Source organism: Tamandua tetradactyla, chromosome 15 (assembly GCF_023851605.1).
Source record: "Tamandua tetradactyla isolate mTamTet1 chromosome 15, mTamTet1.pri, whole genome shotgun sequence".
In the NCBI taxonomy this organism is placed as follows: Eukaryota; Metazoa; Chordata; class Mammalia; order Pilosa; family Myrmecophagidae; genus Tamandua; species Tamandua tetradactyla.
In genome coordinates, this window is record NC_135341.1 from 9,044,804 (window position 1) to 9,064,406 (window position 19,603).

The 19,603-nt window shown below is 35.7% G+C and overlaps 1 protein-coding gene across 3 annotated transcripts in view; it reads left to right on the plus strand.

Moving 5' to 3' along the window:
- Positions 1-19,603, plus strand: part of CNTN3 (contactin 3) — a 371,507-nt gene that overhangs the window by 137,434 nt on the left and 214,470 nt on the right. For all 3 annotated transcript variants that reach the window (XM_077128680.1, XM_077128682.1, XM_077128681.1), the window contains one exon: positions 5,937-6,112. In XM_077128680.1, the coding sequence (XP_076984795.1) occupies positions 5,937-6,112 (176 nt within the window). The remainder of the gene's footprint in view (positions 1-5,936; positions 6,113-19,603) is intronic.

Consider the following 19,603-nt stretch of genomic DNA (forward strand, 5'->3'; position numbering starts at 1 on the left):
GAGCAAGGATTAAAATATTCAAGATCCAATGATGCTTATGTGCTTTGCAAAGCCCCTTTTAATGTTAAGAATTTAAGCTTTTATAGTGATTTAACATGTTATTATTGGAATTTGTTTGTACACAGATATGCATACTTATACATGTTATGGGAATTTGTTTATACATAACATGCATACTTATACATATCATATTCTTTGCATTGGAAGGCAGGGATTTGTATACACTTAGCCACTGATGTCTTAGCTTGTTTTCTGGACGTAACAATTATACTTTTCATTATTTAAATTTAATCACTACCAATTTTAAATATCTCCTGTGTCAGGCACTGTTCTAGTTTGCTAGCTACTGGAATGCAACACACCAGAGATGGATTGGCTTTTAATAAAAGGTGATTTATTTTGTTGGTTCTTCAGAGGAAAGGCAGATAACCTTCCACTGAGGTTCTTTTTTACATGGAAGGCACAGGATGGTCTCTGCTGGCCTTCTCTCCAGGCCCCTGGGATCCAACAACTTTCCCCAGGGTGACTTCTTTCTGCATCTCCAAAGGCCTGGGCTGAGCTGCAAGTGCTGAGATGAGAAATGCCGAGTTGCTAGGCTGTGCTATATTGTGTTCTCTCATTTAAGCACCAGCCAATTAAGTCAAATGTCACTCATTGCAGCAGACACGCCTCCTAGCCAACTGCAGATGTAATTAGCAACAGATGAGGTTCACATACCATTGGCTTATGTCCGCAGCAACAAGACTAGGTATGCTCACCTGGCCAAGTTGACAACTGAATCTAACTAACACAGGCCCCTTATACATTATGGTCAAGATTCAAGAACAATGTCCCAAGGGCTTTGTGCCATTATAAAGAAATTACATTTGAATATTGTAGGTGGAAATTTGCCATCGTCTCAATCACTCTCTGTTGCAACACAATTTTCCTGCTCACTGTGCCTGCATACCCTCTTGCCAGCGAGGTAGATACTTTCAGTATCCCTCATATAGAGAGGATGTAACTGAGATTTGCAACAAGTGGATTGATCTAGTGCCTGCCTCTGCAGGTGGGCCAGCTGAGGAGGCAGAACAGGACTTTTGATTACAGTGCCCCATGCATTAACCTCTGGCTAGTGGCTGAGAAACAGATGCACAAATAACCTCCACCCCGAAGAAGCTAAAAAGGATGAAAGCTCATTGACTAGGAACCCAAAGATTCATAAAATATGAATAATAAATCATTTCTCACTTGTGGATTCTGAAAGCAAATAAAGAATAAACATCTGAACATTGATCTTTCAAGAGAATTACAACATAGTGATTACACAAAGGTGCTTGCGATCTTGTAACATTTACCCCCACAAGGAAAGCTACAAGGTTAGTCTATTTCTAGAGCACAATGTAAATGTTAGAGAATTGAAATTCTGGTGTATGTAGCCCCAAGAGCTGTGGAACTGTCTTCTTTTACTCCAGATAACTGCATTAAGCATTTTGGAATGGTATTCAGGAATGCAGCTGTAATTTTATGACGTTATAAATAATTTCCATATTTCGAATTAATTTCACTCTGAGACTTTACTTAGTGTTTTTAGGGAACTGCAAAATTCCTTGATCAAAGTAGAACTCTATAACTTTTACAAAGGATTCTGAATTGCAAAAGTTAACAGGCAATATCTGCCTCTAAGCCTTCTCAAATTTATGACTTGAGTGTGTCATTTACCTGTCAAATTTTGTGTGCTCATGAACCATGAACAGTGAGATTACAATTTCCCTCAAAGAAAACGAGTCTAATTTGTAGATTTATTGGGCACATTCTTTGGGAAAGAAGGAGCTGTGAAGGCTTTCAGTTGTCTTGACTGTATCTTATACAAATGAAAAATACAAGATTTAGAAATCTGGCCCAGATATGAATATTTTGCATCAGCTGCTTAAGTACACATTTTTGTTTTTTTTCAGGATAAAATAGCCTTCGGAAACCAGGGCCCAGAGATTATTTACACATTAAGGAGTTTAAACCAAGACAGCCCTTTTGAGTTCAACACTATTTTTAGCAAGAGAAAAACAATGTTTAATGAGATACTGAGAAATTTTACCTTACCTGGGGATGAATTCCATTTCATGATAAATAGGGCTAGGAAGGAAAAAAAATAATTATATTGCTTGGGTCAAATTAGCATTCTGCATTCTTTAGAGTATCTCAAGTAAATCTTAACTCTGAAGAGTTTGCTAAAATTAACGTACTAATGCCTTTGGTATAGCTGAAACATTTAAAAGAGGATTGCTATTTCCTTTTCACATAGTGAAATAATTTAGGGAATGTTTCTATATGATGGAGCTGAAGGAAGTGAGAAACATCTATGTCTAATGGAACAGATCTTTTCCATGTTTGGCTCTTCAGTCAAAATTTTGGAATGATAGCCTTTAGACCTCAGACTCTTACTGAAATAAAGTGTTTCCCCACATACTTTATGGGCTTTTAAATCTTCTCAGCCTTAAACAGACAAGAAGTGCTTCTCCATATTTTTATTTATCTTTGCAATTTTCCACACAACTACTGTACCTGTGTTATTCACCAGCTAAACACAAAAGCACAGTTTTCAAATGAGGCCATCAGGCTTACTTAGGCAGCCCATAAACATTCTAACTCTAAAGCTGAAGTCATTTTTTCCCCCACACAAAATGTACTTTGTAGGTAACAAAAATACAAGTACCCTTTGCCATGAGACTCTTCCATTAAAGAATAAGTGATATTAACTACACCTTTCCTGATTTGAGTTCAGAGGCTTTATTCCCCACCTGCAAGCATTCAGGAACTTCTTAACTGACAAACTCTTTACAGTTTAAAAATTAAGCCCAAACACTTGTGATTTACTGTCAGATTTTTTCTTTGAAAATTGAGCCAAACATGAGCTTTTGTCCACTTGTTCCACATTAGAGGAGATGACCAAAAGCACTCAATCAAGCAAATTACACATAACTGATGTGAATTTGATGGAAATGCAAAAAAGAAAACATAGTGGACAGAAAAGTTTGCAACTTCTGGACTTTGACAGTGCCTCTACCCACATTAGCATCCACACCTGTCCATTTGTTGAGGCCTTAGCTTTTGCCAATCACTGAGCTGAGTGCTTTGCATTCATTGTCTAAATTAATTTACAGAACCCCCGCTCCATTGGAAAATTGCCATCCTCTTCCTTTTATCTATTAAAAACTTAGGTTCAGAGAAGCTTCGTAATTTTCACATGGTCATCTAGCTGATGAGAGATAGATCTAACTTATAAGTTAAAGAGCACTTGGTTGGTTCTGAATTCCATTTCTTTTCATTTTGTTGTCCTGTGAAAGGAATAATAAGGCCTTGGGATTAAACAAGGGAGGTCCAGGAAATGGAAAACTAACTATGAGAAATGTTCCCACGAAAATGTAAGCTCCAGGAAAGCAGGGATTTTATTCATCACCTCCTTAGAACCTAGACATCTGCCTGACATTGTGCCACTCAGTGTATGTTTTTTGACCAACTGACTAACAGAGAGAAAGGAAGGAGGGGAGGATGGAGAGAAGGAGGAAGACTGGCTTCATTTCAACATGCAGAAAAGCTTTCCAATAACAATTATTGGATATGGAATGGGCTCAATCAAGTGGGATGGAATTCTTATCTGCTTGTGTCCCAGTATGGGCAGTCCAAGGTTGCTTAGGGAAAGGTGGGTTGTATATACCAGTTCTCGAACTTGGAGATATCTTTGAGATGCAGATTCTAATCCAGAAGATCTGGGGAAAGACCCAAGATCTGAATTTACAGCAAACACTCAAATGATGACAGTACTGCTAATCCACAAACCCTATGGTGGCTCCAGTGGTACAGAATATTCAGACACAATGTGGCTAGTTGGTTTTCCTTTATTTATTTTCCTTTCCTGAGTTTCTGTAGGTCTAGAGTTGAGTTTGGGGAGAAGTCAGATGAGGGAGTATGAATAAGTATTCATGGTTCAACTTCAAAATTATAACGGCAGAATTTAACTCACTGATAGAAGAAAGAAGGACTGAAAATGCTCAGGCAAATATGGACTTCCCTGGGAAGAATCAGGGAGAGCTCATCTAAAAACAAAAACCAGCAGCAGAGAGAACAGAGATCTGCCACAAATGAGAGAGAGGCTACAGCTGACTCTGTTGCTTCCTATTCCTGCTCTTTTAAGATTTAAAGAAAAGATGGGGGCTCCAGTTTTTGTTTTTGTTTCCCCTCCCCTCTTAATTTAATTTTGCCTCTCAGTATAAATGTTGCTTTAGATCTTGGAGTCTTGTATGTGAATAAAGAAAGAAAAATCAAGAAACTCTTGACTTTAAAAATGAGTAAATGATAAAAAAAAATGAGCAAATGAGCAGGAGGAACCAAATTTATAAACTTATGTGTTTTCCATACCTCTCAATCACTAAAAATTTATTATGCATTATTTCAAATATAGAAAATTATACAGACATGCAATAAAATATGATGAATAGCTATATAACCACTACCCAGTTTAAGAAATACAATTAAAAATTCTAAATTTCCCAGGGTAGCTAACACCCTAAACACATCCCACTCTCTCCCCAAGAGAGCTTCAATACCTTAAATTGGATGTTCATTGATTTCATAAGTATTAAAAATATTTTACTACCTACTTAATATTATTTTGTGTGCCTTAACACTTTCTATAAGCGATATTGAACTATATTTTTAAAGTTTGCTTTTCTTCATCATTGTGTGTGTTTTCCATTTTTATAAAAGTTCATCCATTTTCACAGGTATACTGTATTCCATATAACCATATACATTTTGACGTTTGAAATAGGCTTTCACATTTCATATCTTTATATGTTTTCCTAGTATATATATATATAAGATATTTCCAGGTGAAATATCTTATATATTAATACAGGAATCTTTAGGTCTGTGATGGAATTAAAGAATTGTGCTCGAATCTAAATAGGAGTTACTTGTGATCAGCCAATTGAGTGGCAACTCACTCAATTTCTGCTTTGTTGTAATCCCCATCTGTAAAATGAACATAATATTACTTAGTATGCTTACTTCTCAAGATTAGTATAAAGATAAGGAATGATCATTTTGTTAATATGTTAAAATATAGAGAACTGATGGCAACATAATTTCATTCTAAGAACAAATCCTCGTAAGGATTGGATTCCTTAATTTATACAGTGGATGTGTTCTTGAAATTATGGAATTTGAATGAGCTTTTTAAAGCGGAATCTGCTTTGATATGTCAAGTATACTTACTGTTTAAAAACTTCTGATACAAATCTTGTTAAAAATCAGTTTTTTTTCTTTTACTTTTGGCTCCTTATTGATAAATATGGCTCTGGAATTATTGCCCTTACTTTTTCTCACACCCTAGGTGCTGTTTAGGATCTTTACCGCAATGTAGCATTTAGCAAATAGCAATGTGATGGCTTAGGAGAGTGAAGAGTGCCTCAGGGACAGGTATTTGCCCAGACAAATTGAAGTGGATAGTTGAGCACTTATCCAATTATTTTATTAAACGTGCTCAGTCAATCTGGATGAATCAAAGAAATGTGCTCTTTTTCCCCTTCATCATCAGCACAAAATTGTCCTGAAGTATCTGAGATAGTTGTCTCAACTCTCTACTTCGCTTTTTCCTGTACAGACCTAGCCTAATTCTCCCCGAATGAACAAAGTAAGTTACTCTCACCCATTCAGAAAATCTTTAAAAATGGGTAACTCCTAGATGCTACTCTGTTGAATTTTCTACTGTTTACCTTTTGTTTCTGATACGTGCTGGGAATATTTGAACATGAATATGATTCACTTGTATAATGTAAGCATCACCTTCCATTTATAAGAGGGATAATGTTTAAAGTGGACTTAATAATGTAGAGTCTTTATGTTATTATTGTTCAAATATACTAAAGCGCGGCAAACCCTTAACATTTGTTTTACAGATGGCAGTTGAATGGAAGTGATATTGATCTGAGTATGGAATATCGTTATAAGTTGAATGGAGGAAACCTTGTGGTCATTGACCCCAACAGAAACTGGGATACAGGAATTTATCAATGTTTTGCAACAAATTCACTTGGAACAATTGTCAGCAGAGAAGCTAAACTCCAGTTTGCCTGTAAGTTTATTATTATACATCTAGCAAGACCAAATATGCCACTTATTTTTTGTTGTTGTTATGGGTTTTAGAAATAGCATGTGAATTTTATTAATTCAGTGAATAGCTTGATGACCAATTAGTATGTTTTTGTAATCTGTACGTATGGTATGAATCAGAAATTTTTGAACTTTTTGAACTCTACATATGGTGTATTGTGTGTATATATATGTGTATGTGCATGTTTTACTACTTTGTAAGGATTATTTCTGAGCAGATCCCTTGTGCTTTGCACTGTGCTAGAAATGAAAAGAATCTGAAACAATTGTCAGACACAGTCCTTCTCCTAGAAGAACATTTGAATTAGGGAATTATGTCTGACAATGGTGAAAAAATGAGGAAGAAAGCAATGAAAAGAAGGAAATAACACGGTATATTGTTGATTGCCTATGGGGCTTTGTCCAGCTAATGAAGACTATCAGTGGCCCGCTCTCCACCGAGGACTCATTCTCCTGGAACTGTAGTTGTATCATGTTAGTTTGATCCTAAGTGGAAGCATGACCCAAGCTGAGAAAATCACATTTGTTTTCCATTTGGAATTTAGACCAGAAACCCAATTAATTTTTTTTTCCTGTCCTATGCTTGCCTGTTTCCAACTTTTGTTCTTTTTTCTTAATCTCCTTTCCTTTGTTTTAGTTGTGTATTTTGTATAGAATGCATATCATAATTCATTTCTAAGATTTCTTTTAGTTTATACTTTTCAATGGTTTTGAAATTGGAATGTATGTGTTCTTAAAATGTGGTAGTTTTTGCTACTACCCCTTCCCCAAAAAGCCATTATTAAATTGATGTGAGTTTTAATGCATGGCTTATTTTTTAATGACAGTTGTTGAATTTTTCCCTGCCATTATGTTATATGCATTCTATTTTTTGTACTTACTGGCACTTTCCTTTGTTTACTATATTTTGCTGTATAGACCGTAATTTTTACTTATATATTCCCTGGGTATTTAAAAAGGTCTATGCCATGTTTATATTATATAAATAATTACCTTCAAGTTTTCAAAAGTGCTTTTTGTATATTTCTCTAGTAGCCAGAATTTTAAGGTCTAAATTATTTTATCAGAGTCTCTCCATTTCAAATGAGTTTAGTTCCTTTTTTCCTCATCGTATACTTCACTGACTTTGTGATTTCCATGGTTATTTAAATTATTGTTATGTCATTCTAATAAACATACAATGTATTATATATATAATATTTTCCTCATAAATAATTTTATGTGTACATATATATATAAAAGAAAAAATGTATATATATGTACATATATATATATATATTTTTTCTTTTTTACATGGGCAGGCACCGGGAACTGAACCCCTGTCTCCGGCTCAGCAGAAAAGAATTCTGCCACAGAGCCACCATTGCCCACCCTGTACATATATCTTTTTACCAAAACTTTGTGAAAATATTTTTAAATGTAGCTATTTTTTATGCATCTGCATCTGTAACAATGCTATTTTATTGCTTTAAAATATGAAGACAAATTTTGGTTGGTGTAAATCTTGGATCCAAAAACATTTCGTTAACAAATTTTGTGTGTTGCTCTGTAGTCTTCTGGAATCATTGTTTCTGAAGAGATGTTGGCAACTAGACTAATTTTTTATTTCTTGGAACTTACCACCCCCTTTTATTTTGATTCATTTTGTTCTATATGAGAATTTTTTCTTCACCCTTTTAGTTAAAAACATATATTTCCAGCGTATTGCAAACGTTAGGTCTCTTTTAATTTAGTTTACTTAGAACTTACAAAATTCTTTTATTATACTTATGTATTTTGTCCACAGTTCAGGATACTTTCCTTCTTTTATATTTTATTTAATTATATAGAAAAAGCGTGCTGAATACATAGTGGTTATTTCCCCTCCCTCCCTCTCTCTCTATTCCTCTCTCTCACTCTCTCTCTCTCTCTTTCTCATCTAAACTCTTGACATTCTTTTCATCTCGGCCTCTTCTTTCCTATGAATTTTGGTTCCTGATTCACAGTCATCATATCTTACAAGTATTATTTTGAGGATGTCATAAGTTTTCTGAAATGTTATTTTGGACATAAGAGGTAGGCTTCCCTCCACAGGTTTCTTTGGTGTTTCCTTTCTTTATGCTGATATATATTTAATATATTCTAAAAACAAATGTGCTCCAAATCTTCCTTTGTCAATACGTGGTGTCACTGGACTACATTGGTTCCTCCTGATTTCTCTGGAATGTTCTGACCTATCAGGAGATACCATTTCCAGTCTAAGTACCTATTTCCAGGAGTCTTTCACCAAATACATTGTTCCTGTCCTGTAGTGGTATTTTTCTACTACTGATTTTTGATAGCCTGCATTATGTGAATATGTATACTTAATTTAGAGTTTCTTTCTCAGTCAGCCCTTGTCTGGAGAGTATATCTTGTATGAAGAATACCCCTAAGATTATATCATGCCTTTTCTAGTCTGTCCCTAGTTCCCAGTAGGTACTCTATTAGCAGAAAGGGATACAGTTTTTGACTCTAGAATTTGATTTTACCCTACTTACAAGCTAATAAACTAGGCTGTTACTATTTCATAGATGCTTGTAGAAGACTAGAGACCTCCAGGTCAAAGACAAATTACTTCATAAATCTCAGCACAGAAGGCAGCAGGAGGATCAGCATGTTTACATCTGTCCCTGTTGCCCCAAGTCCATGGCGGTGATGTGCGATGGTTGGGATGTGTGCTCCACTCGCAATGGGTGTGGTGATTTGGTGTGATATGCCTCCAGGAAGCATGCTCTTAAATGTAGTCCATTCCCCTGGGTGTGGAGCCATTGTAAGTAGGACCTTTTGATGATGTTGCTTCAGTTAAGGAGTGGCCCAGGATAGGTCTTAATAGTCTTCTGGGATCTTTTTATAAGCAGAATGAAATTCATACACAGAGAGAGAACGCCACAGGAGCTAAGAATCTGAAATTCATCAGAACCAAAAGAGAACAGAGAGGTCAGGAGAGACTGCCATGTTCCTTGCCATGTGACAGAGGAGCCAAGGACAAAGGATTGCTCGCAGCCAGCCACGGAAGGCCAGTCTTCAGGGAGAAAGCATTGATTTGGACTTTCTCTTAGCCTTGAAACTGTGGGCTAATAAGTTCCCATTGTTTAAACCAACCCGTTGCATGTTACTTGCTTGAGCAGCCCAGGAAACTAATATAGTGGGTTTATGTGGCAGAAGAACACCAAGCTTGGAGAGCCACCTCTTTTATATAAACGTGCAGTAAGCAAGCCTGCTTATCTTTTACGTTCTGCAGACACAGCACTGAGAAAGGGGCCTGATAAAGAGCAAGCAGGCCTTTCATTCTTGGCCTCCCCAGCAGAACCTGCAAGGACCCTCAGAGCACAGAGTAGATTGCCTCTCCCCCAAAAAGCTGTTCACTTCCTTTGTTTGGAACTGTCCTAGAATTTCTGAGTTTGTGTGTGCCAAATCACAATCCACGTGGTGAGTGAGGTACAGAATAATCGTCCTACATTTATTGCAAATTCTCTCTTTAATAAAGCGAACCTTGGATGTGCCATTCAGTTCCATGAGTTTCCCCTCAGTCTATCCTCATCCACCTTATAATTAGTTTTAATTACTCCTGTGTTTGGTATTAAATTGTTAAGCAGTCTTGGAATATTGTATATCACTCGTATAGTGATATTACGAAGATTTGTGTGTGTGTGTGTGTATTTTTGGGGTTTTCTAGATATTTCATTTAGAAGTTATAAGAAGCAACAATGGGTATTCTTAGTCTGATGCCCCACTGGACTGGAAAGGTAATACATTTTTTGAATCCATATGGTTGGGATATAGATTTCTGGGGGAGAAACCAAAGAAGGTAGAGAAAGAAGTGAAGAATATATAATACATAGGTGTTTCATGGATAAATGAGTAAATGAAATATGCTCAATGTACCACTTTCAATGCTCGTGAAAAGGCAAGGAAATTTCTTCTTAATTTTCAAGTTACCTGAAAATAATGTTTGTAATAAAAATTAAAGTGTAAAGGCCATTCATAGTTCATGAAGCCTGCTTTCTGCTAGCATTCTCCATGCCTTTTAATAGAATCTGTGTGAAACAGACACAGGATCTGTGGAAGGAGAAAATATGTAAAATGATGCAGCATTTGAATTGTAATCATTTTCTCCATCAATTTCTATCATGTTAACTGTGTGTATTTTACCACTCTTTAAATGTATTTGGAGATGTTTTTGCAGTCTTTTAATCTCAACTACAGATTAGGGATATGCCTCCAAATTCAAAGAGAGCTTGCTGTGTTAATAATTCACTTATTCTTGAATTTCTGAAGAATTCCTAAATTTCTTCAGAAATGTTTTTATTTGAAAGATTTTTGAGGTACCAATATGCTTTTTAAATCACGAGTTATATCAGACAAACAAATTGTTTGGTGAAAAATATAAGAGACATCTGTGTAGCCACCACTTAGCTTAAGATTTAAAGCATTTGAAGTACAAGTAAATCTACCCAGCAACCTGATCACATTTCTTTCTCTGTTTCACCCCTCCCCATAGATAGTCCTGTTCTGATTGGAATGTATTTTGCTCCCATGCATTTTTAGTACTTTGACTACATTTGCATGTACTTCTAAATACTATGTTAAGTTGTTTTACCATTTACATTTTTAAAAATGTATATAAAATTTTTATATACATTTCAGTATGTGTGAATCTTTTATGCCCCCTCCATATTATGTTTGAGAATTTCCATTTATCTGCATTCTTGCCAATGCTTGCTGTTGTTCGGTTTTTTTAATCTGAGTAAATCCAGTGAATACAAAATTGGTTTTCATCATAGTTTTATGTTGTAGTTCCATGATTACAATGAAGCTAAGCTCCTTTTAATATACTTATTGGCCATTTATGTTTCTCTTACAAGATATTTTTCTAATGTCAGTCTTTCTGAAATGAGTTATGGGAGTCTTTTATATACCGTGGATTAATCCTTTGTCAGTTATCGATGCTGCAAATATATCATGCCAATCACTGACTAATTTTTAGTTTATTTTATTTTTCTTCCCCTTAATACTGTCAGACACCGAACAGATATTCTTAATTTTTAACGTAGAGGAAAATATTAACATTTTTCTTTATGGCCTTTCTTCTCTTCTGCTTTCTTTAAAACGTTTTTTATTTTCTACCCTGAAACGATAAAGGTATTCTCTTAAGTATACTTATAGAAATTGTAATGGTCTGCTTTTCACATTTAAACTTTAATCTTCTGGAATTGTTTTTGTGTATAGTATGAGATAGATATCCCATTTATTTTACTCCTGTATGGAAGACTATCTTCATCAGCACACTTGATTGAAAACCCATTCTGTACTGAATGCAATGAAATGCAGTGAGTGGCCACTGTCCTGGTGTGCTTTGGTAAGTGATTTCTCAGTGTCCTGGTGTGCTTTGGATGTTTCTGTTTGAGAATGTTATTTTGGTTCTCTTTAATCAAATTTGTTGAATTCACCTTTCTCATTCCTCTAAATCTGTATACTCTATGTGATTCATTTTAATAGTATTGTCTTTGATCTTCCCAGCTTCTTATTGTAGTTTGTTATTTTGTTTTATTGTTTCAATTCGTCAAAATATTTTATTTTTATTAATTTCTAATTTTTTAAAGCCATTTGTTAACTCATTATATTCCAACCTTACTTCTGTTCTGATATGTGTATATATATATATATATTAGCGTAAACTATACTATATATATAATAGAAGCATAGTTTTAGCTGTATACCAGAAGTTTAACATGAAGTGTATTGATTTGGGTTCAGTTCTATAAATTCTACAATTTGTAATTATTTCCTCTGGGATACAGGGAATGTTAGACTTGTGGTTTGAACATATGAAGTTTTCCTAGTCATTTTTTGTTACTGATTTCTAACCTAGTGGCACATTAACCAAACAATGCACACCAAAAATCTTGATTTTTAGAAATTCTTAATGTTTGTCCTGTGTCCCAGTATATGATTAGATTTTATAAATGATTCACATGTGCTTAAAAATAATGTGCAGTGCTCAAATGCTGAGTACAATATTTTACATATGTTTTGGGGGTTTAACTTGTTAATTGTATTCTTTACATCTAAATGTCATTACTGATATTTGATCTAACTAATCTATCAATTTCTCTAAATAGTGGTAGATTTGTCAAATGACCCTGGTAATTCCATCCACTTTTGCTTTATGTATTTAGTAAATCATCAATATATAAAATTCAGAATGGATGTATCTTTTGGTCTCTATGTCATAAAGCATTTTGCCTTGTAGTTTAGCTGTTAATGTATTCATGTGGCTCTATAAATGTCTTCTGCTCTTTTGTTTTTTCCTCTTTTCTTCTCTTTATTTGGACTGTTTATTTTCTTGTAGTGATCGCCATGTAAATTTTAGCATGCACATTTAACAAAGTTTAAAATTAATCAATATCTCTACTAATAGGGGACTTTATATTTTAAACTGTTTTGCCTCATCCCAAGTCCTAAACTGTTGCTTCAGGATTTTGCTTACTTTTTTAACACCATAAATTGTATATGATTTTTTCTTTGTTTTTTACTTTTTCTTTTAAATTAGAAATAATATGAATGTGTACAGATTTCTTTATTGTTTCTAAAGTAATGCTACCCTCCTACTCACATCTTCTCTTTCTCCTTCCCAGGATACTTTTTTGACTTGTTCTTTTGATATATACATCCATTTCTCCGTTTGTATTGCTGTTTCTTGGTTTTGTCTATTTTAGTCATGACTATTAAACCTTCAGCTCTGGCAGCTGATACTGTAGCTTTCTCATGCCACCACTTTTCCACCACAGAATTGTGAGGTTGCATAATTATATGGTTCATAACAAAAACAATTGTTTTTAGTCATAGCTTCTACAAAAACACAAAATTAAAAATTGAAAAATTCATCTTAGGTTCCGCTAAAGTGGTATAGATAGTATCCCAAGGATCAAAAGTCAGTCAATTTCCCTACCGAGCTCCCCAGCCAAACCTTTATGAAGACTAAACATTTTAGCTTTCTTCTTTAAAAATGGGGGCTGGTTTGAAGACCAGAGCCAGTTTCCAACTGCTTAATGTTTGAGTATGCATCAAACTCAAGACACTTGATTACTTGATTTTATTGGGCCACAGTTTTGGTTAGGTCAGTATTCAGTGTTTATATTATTATAACCTTGTAAATGGTTCAGAGATAAGTTTTATAGTAAACTGATTATTTTTCCCTTCGTGCATAAATTTCTTTACCCGAAAGGTTAGTAATTTTATTCTTATCTAATTTTTATACCTTTCTTAACCAATTGTTTGGCCGATTTTCAGAATATCTTCTCAGGTGCTGAGCTCCATCATATTTTATCCTGGCTCTCCCTTTACCTTTCCTCTGATGATTTCCTACTTATCTCTGTTATTTCTGCTTCCATTTACCTGTATTGCGTATCTTCCTCTTGGTGTACATTGTTTTAGAGGACCACATCCTCAGTGTCCTAAGAAAAAGATGCTAGTTGCATTATTTGAGCCCATGTATCCTAAAAGTAGGCATAGTGACACACTTAATTGAAAGTCTTGGCCTTGTGTGAATACTATGTGGTAAATAGTTTTCCTTCAGAATTTTGAAGATATTTCTTCTTGTCATCCAGCTTCCATTTGCTGCTGAGAAGTCTGATGCCATTGGGATTCATGACATTTTGTATTTGAAGGCACTTCTTTTGTCTCCCCTGTTCTCAAATTTCACAATGTTCTAATTTGTTATGGGTCAGCTTTTATCTAAAATCAGGTTATTCTATGCGTCCTTGTAGTTTCACAGCATAAGTTCATCAGTATGGGGAGTTTTATGACTTCATCCTTAGTTTTCTCTGTGTTCTATTTTGCGTATAGCATTATTTGCATTTTGGACTATCTGAAATGCATTGTCCTTTTCCCCCCGAGTCTGTCTGGATTTCCTTCTCTTTGACTTTTATTTCTACTTCTTGGTAGACAACCTCAAAATTCTATTGAGTGTTTAACAACAACTGTCATATTTCTATGATGAAAAGTAATTTTTTTGTACTGTAAATTTCCTTAGAATTAATATCGCCTCATCTCCATATGAAGATATTAACTGTGTTATCTTTTCCTTTAAATTCATTTTGCCTTTATAGACTGTTTTTCCCTACATTGCTTCATTTCTGTTTTGTGTTGGTATCTTTCTTTCAAATGAGAATTTTCTCCCCAGATATCTGGTAATCTTTGGTTATTGGCATAGATTTAAGAGTGGGGACCTAAAATCTCGATGAAGATCTCCGTGTACATGGGTGGAGTTTGTCACCATGAGGTTCACTGCATTGTGGCCGGGCTCACTGAGGAACCCTTAATATCAATATTTGTAGCCCCTTTTGAGCAGGTGAGATTCCTAGTATGAAATATAACGAATGTTCTCTCTGGAGACCAGAAGTCTTCATTAGCATTCTGGGAATCTAGTGGAAGAAGAGTCCTGGGGGATCTTGGAATCCAGTGTGCATACGTGTGCTTAATGACTTGTTTTCCTTACAAGACTCATCACAAAATGTGTCTCATAACCTCGAGTCCAGACATCCTCTGTTTTACCCTCTTTAGGGCATAAGAACTTCTTCTTTGGCAGAGGAGATCTGGATACCTAACTGCTGCTTAAAATTCTTATTTAATGATCTCTGATTCATTCCCAAATTTGCCTCCTTCCTCCAATTTTAAATCTTCGAGGATTCTGCTCATAAATCTACTCACTTCTAGACTTTCCTCAATCTGGGTTTCAAAGTCACGTTTCACAAGTATGTCAAATCAGTTAACACCATCATGTCAGCTTTCCAGCTTCCAAAATTTTATCGTACTTAGCTGTTCTATTTTCCTAATTTTGTGGTTTTAGTTCTTCAAAAAATTTTAAATTCTGATGGCTGCAATTAAATCCTAGTTTTGGTAGTATTTCATGAGAAACAGAGAGATCAGATGTGTGTTTTCCTGAAAAGTCTTACTGTTATTTTTGTTTGTTTAGATTTATCCATAAATTAACTCTATTCTGTGTACCTTTTCTTCTAGAGTATGAGATTATTTTCTTTCCTTGAGATCTGTATCTGTTAAAAATCCTTTTAGGGCAGGCAACAGTGGCTCAGTGGCAGAGTTCTTGCCTGCCATACCAGAGACCTAGGCTCAATTCTCGGTGCCTGCCCATGTAAAAAAAAAAAAAAATTCCTTTTGGTGTGTTCCTGTTGGTGCTCAGTACCCTTTTGTGTTTCTTCTTTTTTCCTATTTGGTGTGTAAGTGTGTTTATTTTGCCCTCTTTCTTCAAAAAATAATTGTACAGTAAAGTGTAGTGTTCATCATACCATAGAGGCTTGAGCCAGATGACTTTTAATCCTACCTTCATCACTTATTATCCATGAGAATGAACAAATTATGAATTACTCTGTGCCTCAGGCTCTTCACCTGTAAAGTGAGGATAGCAGTAGAGCTTACCTCATATGGAATGAGGGATAAAGAAGTGACTATAGTCAAACAGCTATGACACTGATTGCCATATAGGGCATGCTACCCAAGATAACCTATTTTTTTTTAACTTTTTTTATTGTATAGTGTAGCATATATACAAAGCAAAGAAATAAAAAAGCAATAGTTTTCAAAGCACACTTCAACAGATTCGAGAGTTTGTCATGGGCTACCATATAATCCTCTCATATTTTTTTCCTTCTAGATGCTCTAGAATATAGGAGGCTAGAGGGCTTAAATATTTTTTATCATCACAATTGACTTTTTACCCTTCTTTTTTTTTGAAAAATAACGTATATGCAAAAAAGTTATAAATTTGCAAACACAGCAACACAATTAGTTGTAGAACATAATTCAGAGTTTGTCATGGGTCGTAATTTCACAATTTTAGGTTTTTCTTCTAGCTGCTCTAAAATACTGGAGACTAAAAGAGATATCAATTTAATGATTCAGCATTCATATTCATTGCTTAAATCATATCTTCTATGTATAACTTCACTATCACCTTTGATCTTTCCATACCTCTCTTTAGGGGTGTTTGGGCTATGGCAGTTCTTAATTTTTTGTATTGGAAGAGTCTGTCACTTATATGGGACAGGGAAATGGAACTATATGGTGTTCTGGAGAGGCTGGGCTAGATTTCAGGACTTCTCAGAACCAGGGACCCATCTGGAGGTTGTAGATTTCTGGAAAGTCTAGTGCATGTAACCCTTGTGGAATCTTATATACTGCCCTACGTGTTCTTTAGGATCGGCTGGAATAGTCCTGGTTGAGGGTTGGCAGGTTTTGATAGGTAGCAAGGTCTAACTGAAGCTTGTATAGGAGCAACCCCCAGAGTACCCTCTTGGCTCTATTTGAACTCTCTCTGCCACTGACACTTTATTAATTACACTTCTTTGCCCCCTTTTGGTCAGGATGGAATTGTTGATCCCACGGTGCCAGGTCTGGATTCATCCCTGGGAGTCATCTCCCAAGTTGCCAGGGAGACTTTCACCTCTGGAAGTCTTGTCCCATGTACAGGAATGGGCAATGCTTTCACTAGCAGAATTGGGCTTAGAGAGACTAAGACCACATCTGAGCAACAAAAGAGGTCCTCCAGAGGTAACTCTAAGGCACGCCTATAGGTAGTCTAAGCTTCTTCACCTACATAAGCTTCACAAGAGTAAGCCTCATGATCGAGGGCATGGCCTATTGATTTGGGTGTCCCTAAAGTATGAGACAGTATCAGAGGACTCCCTAATGGTAGGATTTAATAGTTCCATATTCTTTCTCCCCTCCCTCAAGGGACTTTGCCACTACTTTTTGATTATCTGTGCAATATACTTTAGCATGTTTTCAGGCATTACAATAATCTATACAGGATTAAAGGACCTCTTTCTTATTTTGTGCTCCCTGTGTTTCAGTTGTTCAGGTGAGCTAAGCTGATAGGTTGAATTAGATTATGCACTACAGAAAATTTCAGTTTCAGCTCAAATAAACCTTTCTTCCATTGGTCTCTAAGAGTATGTGAGTTCTAAAATATAGACGCTGTCTTCCTTACCCCTATGTTCTGAATTACTCTAATCCCAAAGGGTTTGGCTTTGTTCTTATCTCTAAATATAGGTTATAATATAAAACAGCCTCTCAAAATCCAGAAATAATAATCACTAATCCAGACATAATGTGTCTTTCCTAAAAGCTTACAGTCTAGACCCCTGTTTTCTTATAAGCATTTTACAAAGGTGACTATACCATTGTTGTTCTTTGTTTCTGGCTTATTTTGTCTCACCAAATATCCCACATGTTCATTCACATCATTGCATGCCTCACGACTTTGTTCCTCTTTGCAGCAGTACAACCTTCCTTCATAAGTATACACCATCGTTCGCCAATCAACTTCTCCATCAGTGCTTCTTTCAACCACCTGCATTCATCGGGTATCATGTAGTAGTTGCAAAGTCCACAGTCCATCAACATTCTTAATTTTAGATAATTTCACTGTTCCCAAGAGAAAGAAAACCAATAAACATACCCTTGCCAAATAGGAAATCTAAACTTCCTCTTATATGTTGTCCCTTCCCCCATTATTTACCTCTGCTGTTGCTGTGGTAGTGCTGATGGTTTCCTTTTGAACATAGCTCATAGCATGCAGTAGCAGTTTCCCCCCATACCCTGGACTTAAACACTCTTTATACAAGAATCATATATTTGAAGTAATCTTGTGAGAACTAATTCATATTTCTAGTGTGAATCAGTGGGAAACGTAGGTCTATACAACCCCTTTCAATCTTGTTCATCTTCAATATGGTAATATTACTTCTAGACCCACTAGAGTATCATCTTAGCTCCTATCTATTCTCTTTCATTGAAATTCAACCTTATCAGCTATTGAGTCGCCCATCCAGCTTCTATGTACTCTACGTCCCCTGTATCCTGTATTATTATTCTCTGAGTATACCTTTATTCTGGTCATAAAAGTGGAATCATACAGTATTTATCCTCTTGTGTCTGGCTAATTTTGCTCAGCATTATGTCCTCAAGGCTCATCCATCTTGTCATGTGCTTCAGGACATCATTTTGTCTTCGTGCTGCATAATATTCCATCATCTGTAGATACATTTTGTCAATCCACTGGTCTTTTGATGGGTGTTTGGTTTGTTACCATCTTTTGGCAATTGTGAATAATGCTGCTATGACTTTGGTGTACAGATGTCTGTTTGTGTTGTTGCTTTCAGTTCTTCTGGGTATATACCAAGTAGTGCTATTGCTGGGTCGTAGGGCAACTTGATATTTCATTTCCTAAGGAACTGTCATATTTCATGTCCTAAGGAACATAGTGGCTGTTCCATTGTACATTCCCACCAGCAGTGCATAAGTGTCCCAGTTTCTTCAATCTTCTCTAACATTTATACTTTCCTATTTGTTTAATAGCAGCCATTCTTATAAGTGTGAGGTGGGGTCTCATTGTAGTCTTGATCTGCATTTCCCTTATAGCCAATGAAAATGAGCATCTCTTCATGTGCTTTTGAGCCATCTGTATTTGCTTTTCAGAAAAATGCCTATCATCTCTTTAGCTCATTTTATAATTGGGTTGTTTGTTCTTTTGTGGTTGAGTTGTATGATTTCTTTGTATATACAGGAAATCAAACCTTTGTCTGATATGTGATTTCTGAATGTTTTCTCCCATTGCATTGGCTACCTCTTTACCTTTTTGAAAAAGTCCTTTGAGGTGCAGAGGCATGTGATTTTGAGGAATTCCCATTTATCTATTTTTTTTTCTTTTGTTGCTTATGCTTTGGATGTAAAGTTTAGGAAGCTACCTCCTATTACTAGGTCTTTAAGATGTTTCCCTACATTTTCTTCTAGAAGCTTTAGGGTGCTAGTTGTTATATTTAGGTGTTTGATCCACTTTGAGTTAATTTTTGTGTAGGGTGTAAGATAGGGGTCCTCTTTCATTCTCTTGACTATTGATACCCAGTTCTTCCATGCCCAATTATTGAAAAGACTGTTTTGTCCCAGTTCAGGGGATTTGGGGGCCTTGTCAAAAATCAGTTGACCATATATTTGGTGGTCTATTTCCACACTCTCAATTCAATTCCATTGGTCAGTGCTTCTGTCTTTGTGCCTGTACCATGCTGTTTTGACCACTGTGGCTTTATAATAGGTTTTAAAGTCAGGAAGTGTTAATCCTCCCACTTTGTTTATGTTTTTAGGATGCTTTTAGCTATTCAGGGTCTCTTTCCCTTCCAGATGAATTTGATAGTTAGCTTTTCCAAATCTTCAAAGTAGGTTGTTGGAATTTTGATTGGTACAGTGTTGAATCTGTAGATGAATTTGGCGAGAACTGACATCTTAACTATGTTTAGCCTTCCTGTCCATGAGCCAGAAATGCCTTTCCACCTATTTAGATCTCCTCTGACTTGTTTTAGCAATGTTATGTAGTTTTCTGTGTACAAGTCCTTTACATCCCTAGTTAAGTTCATTC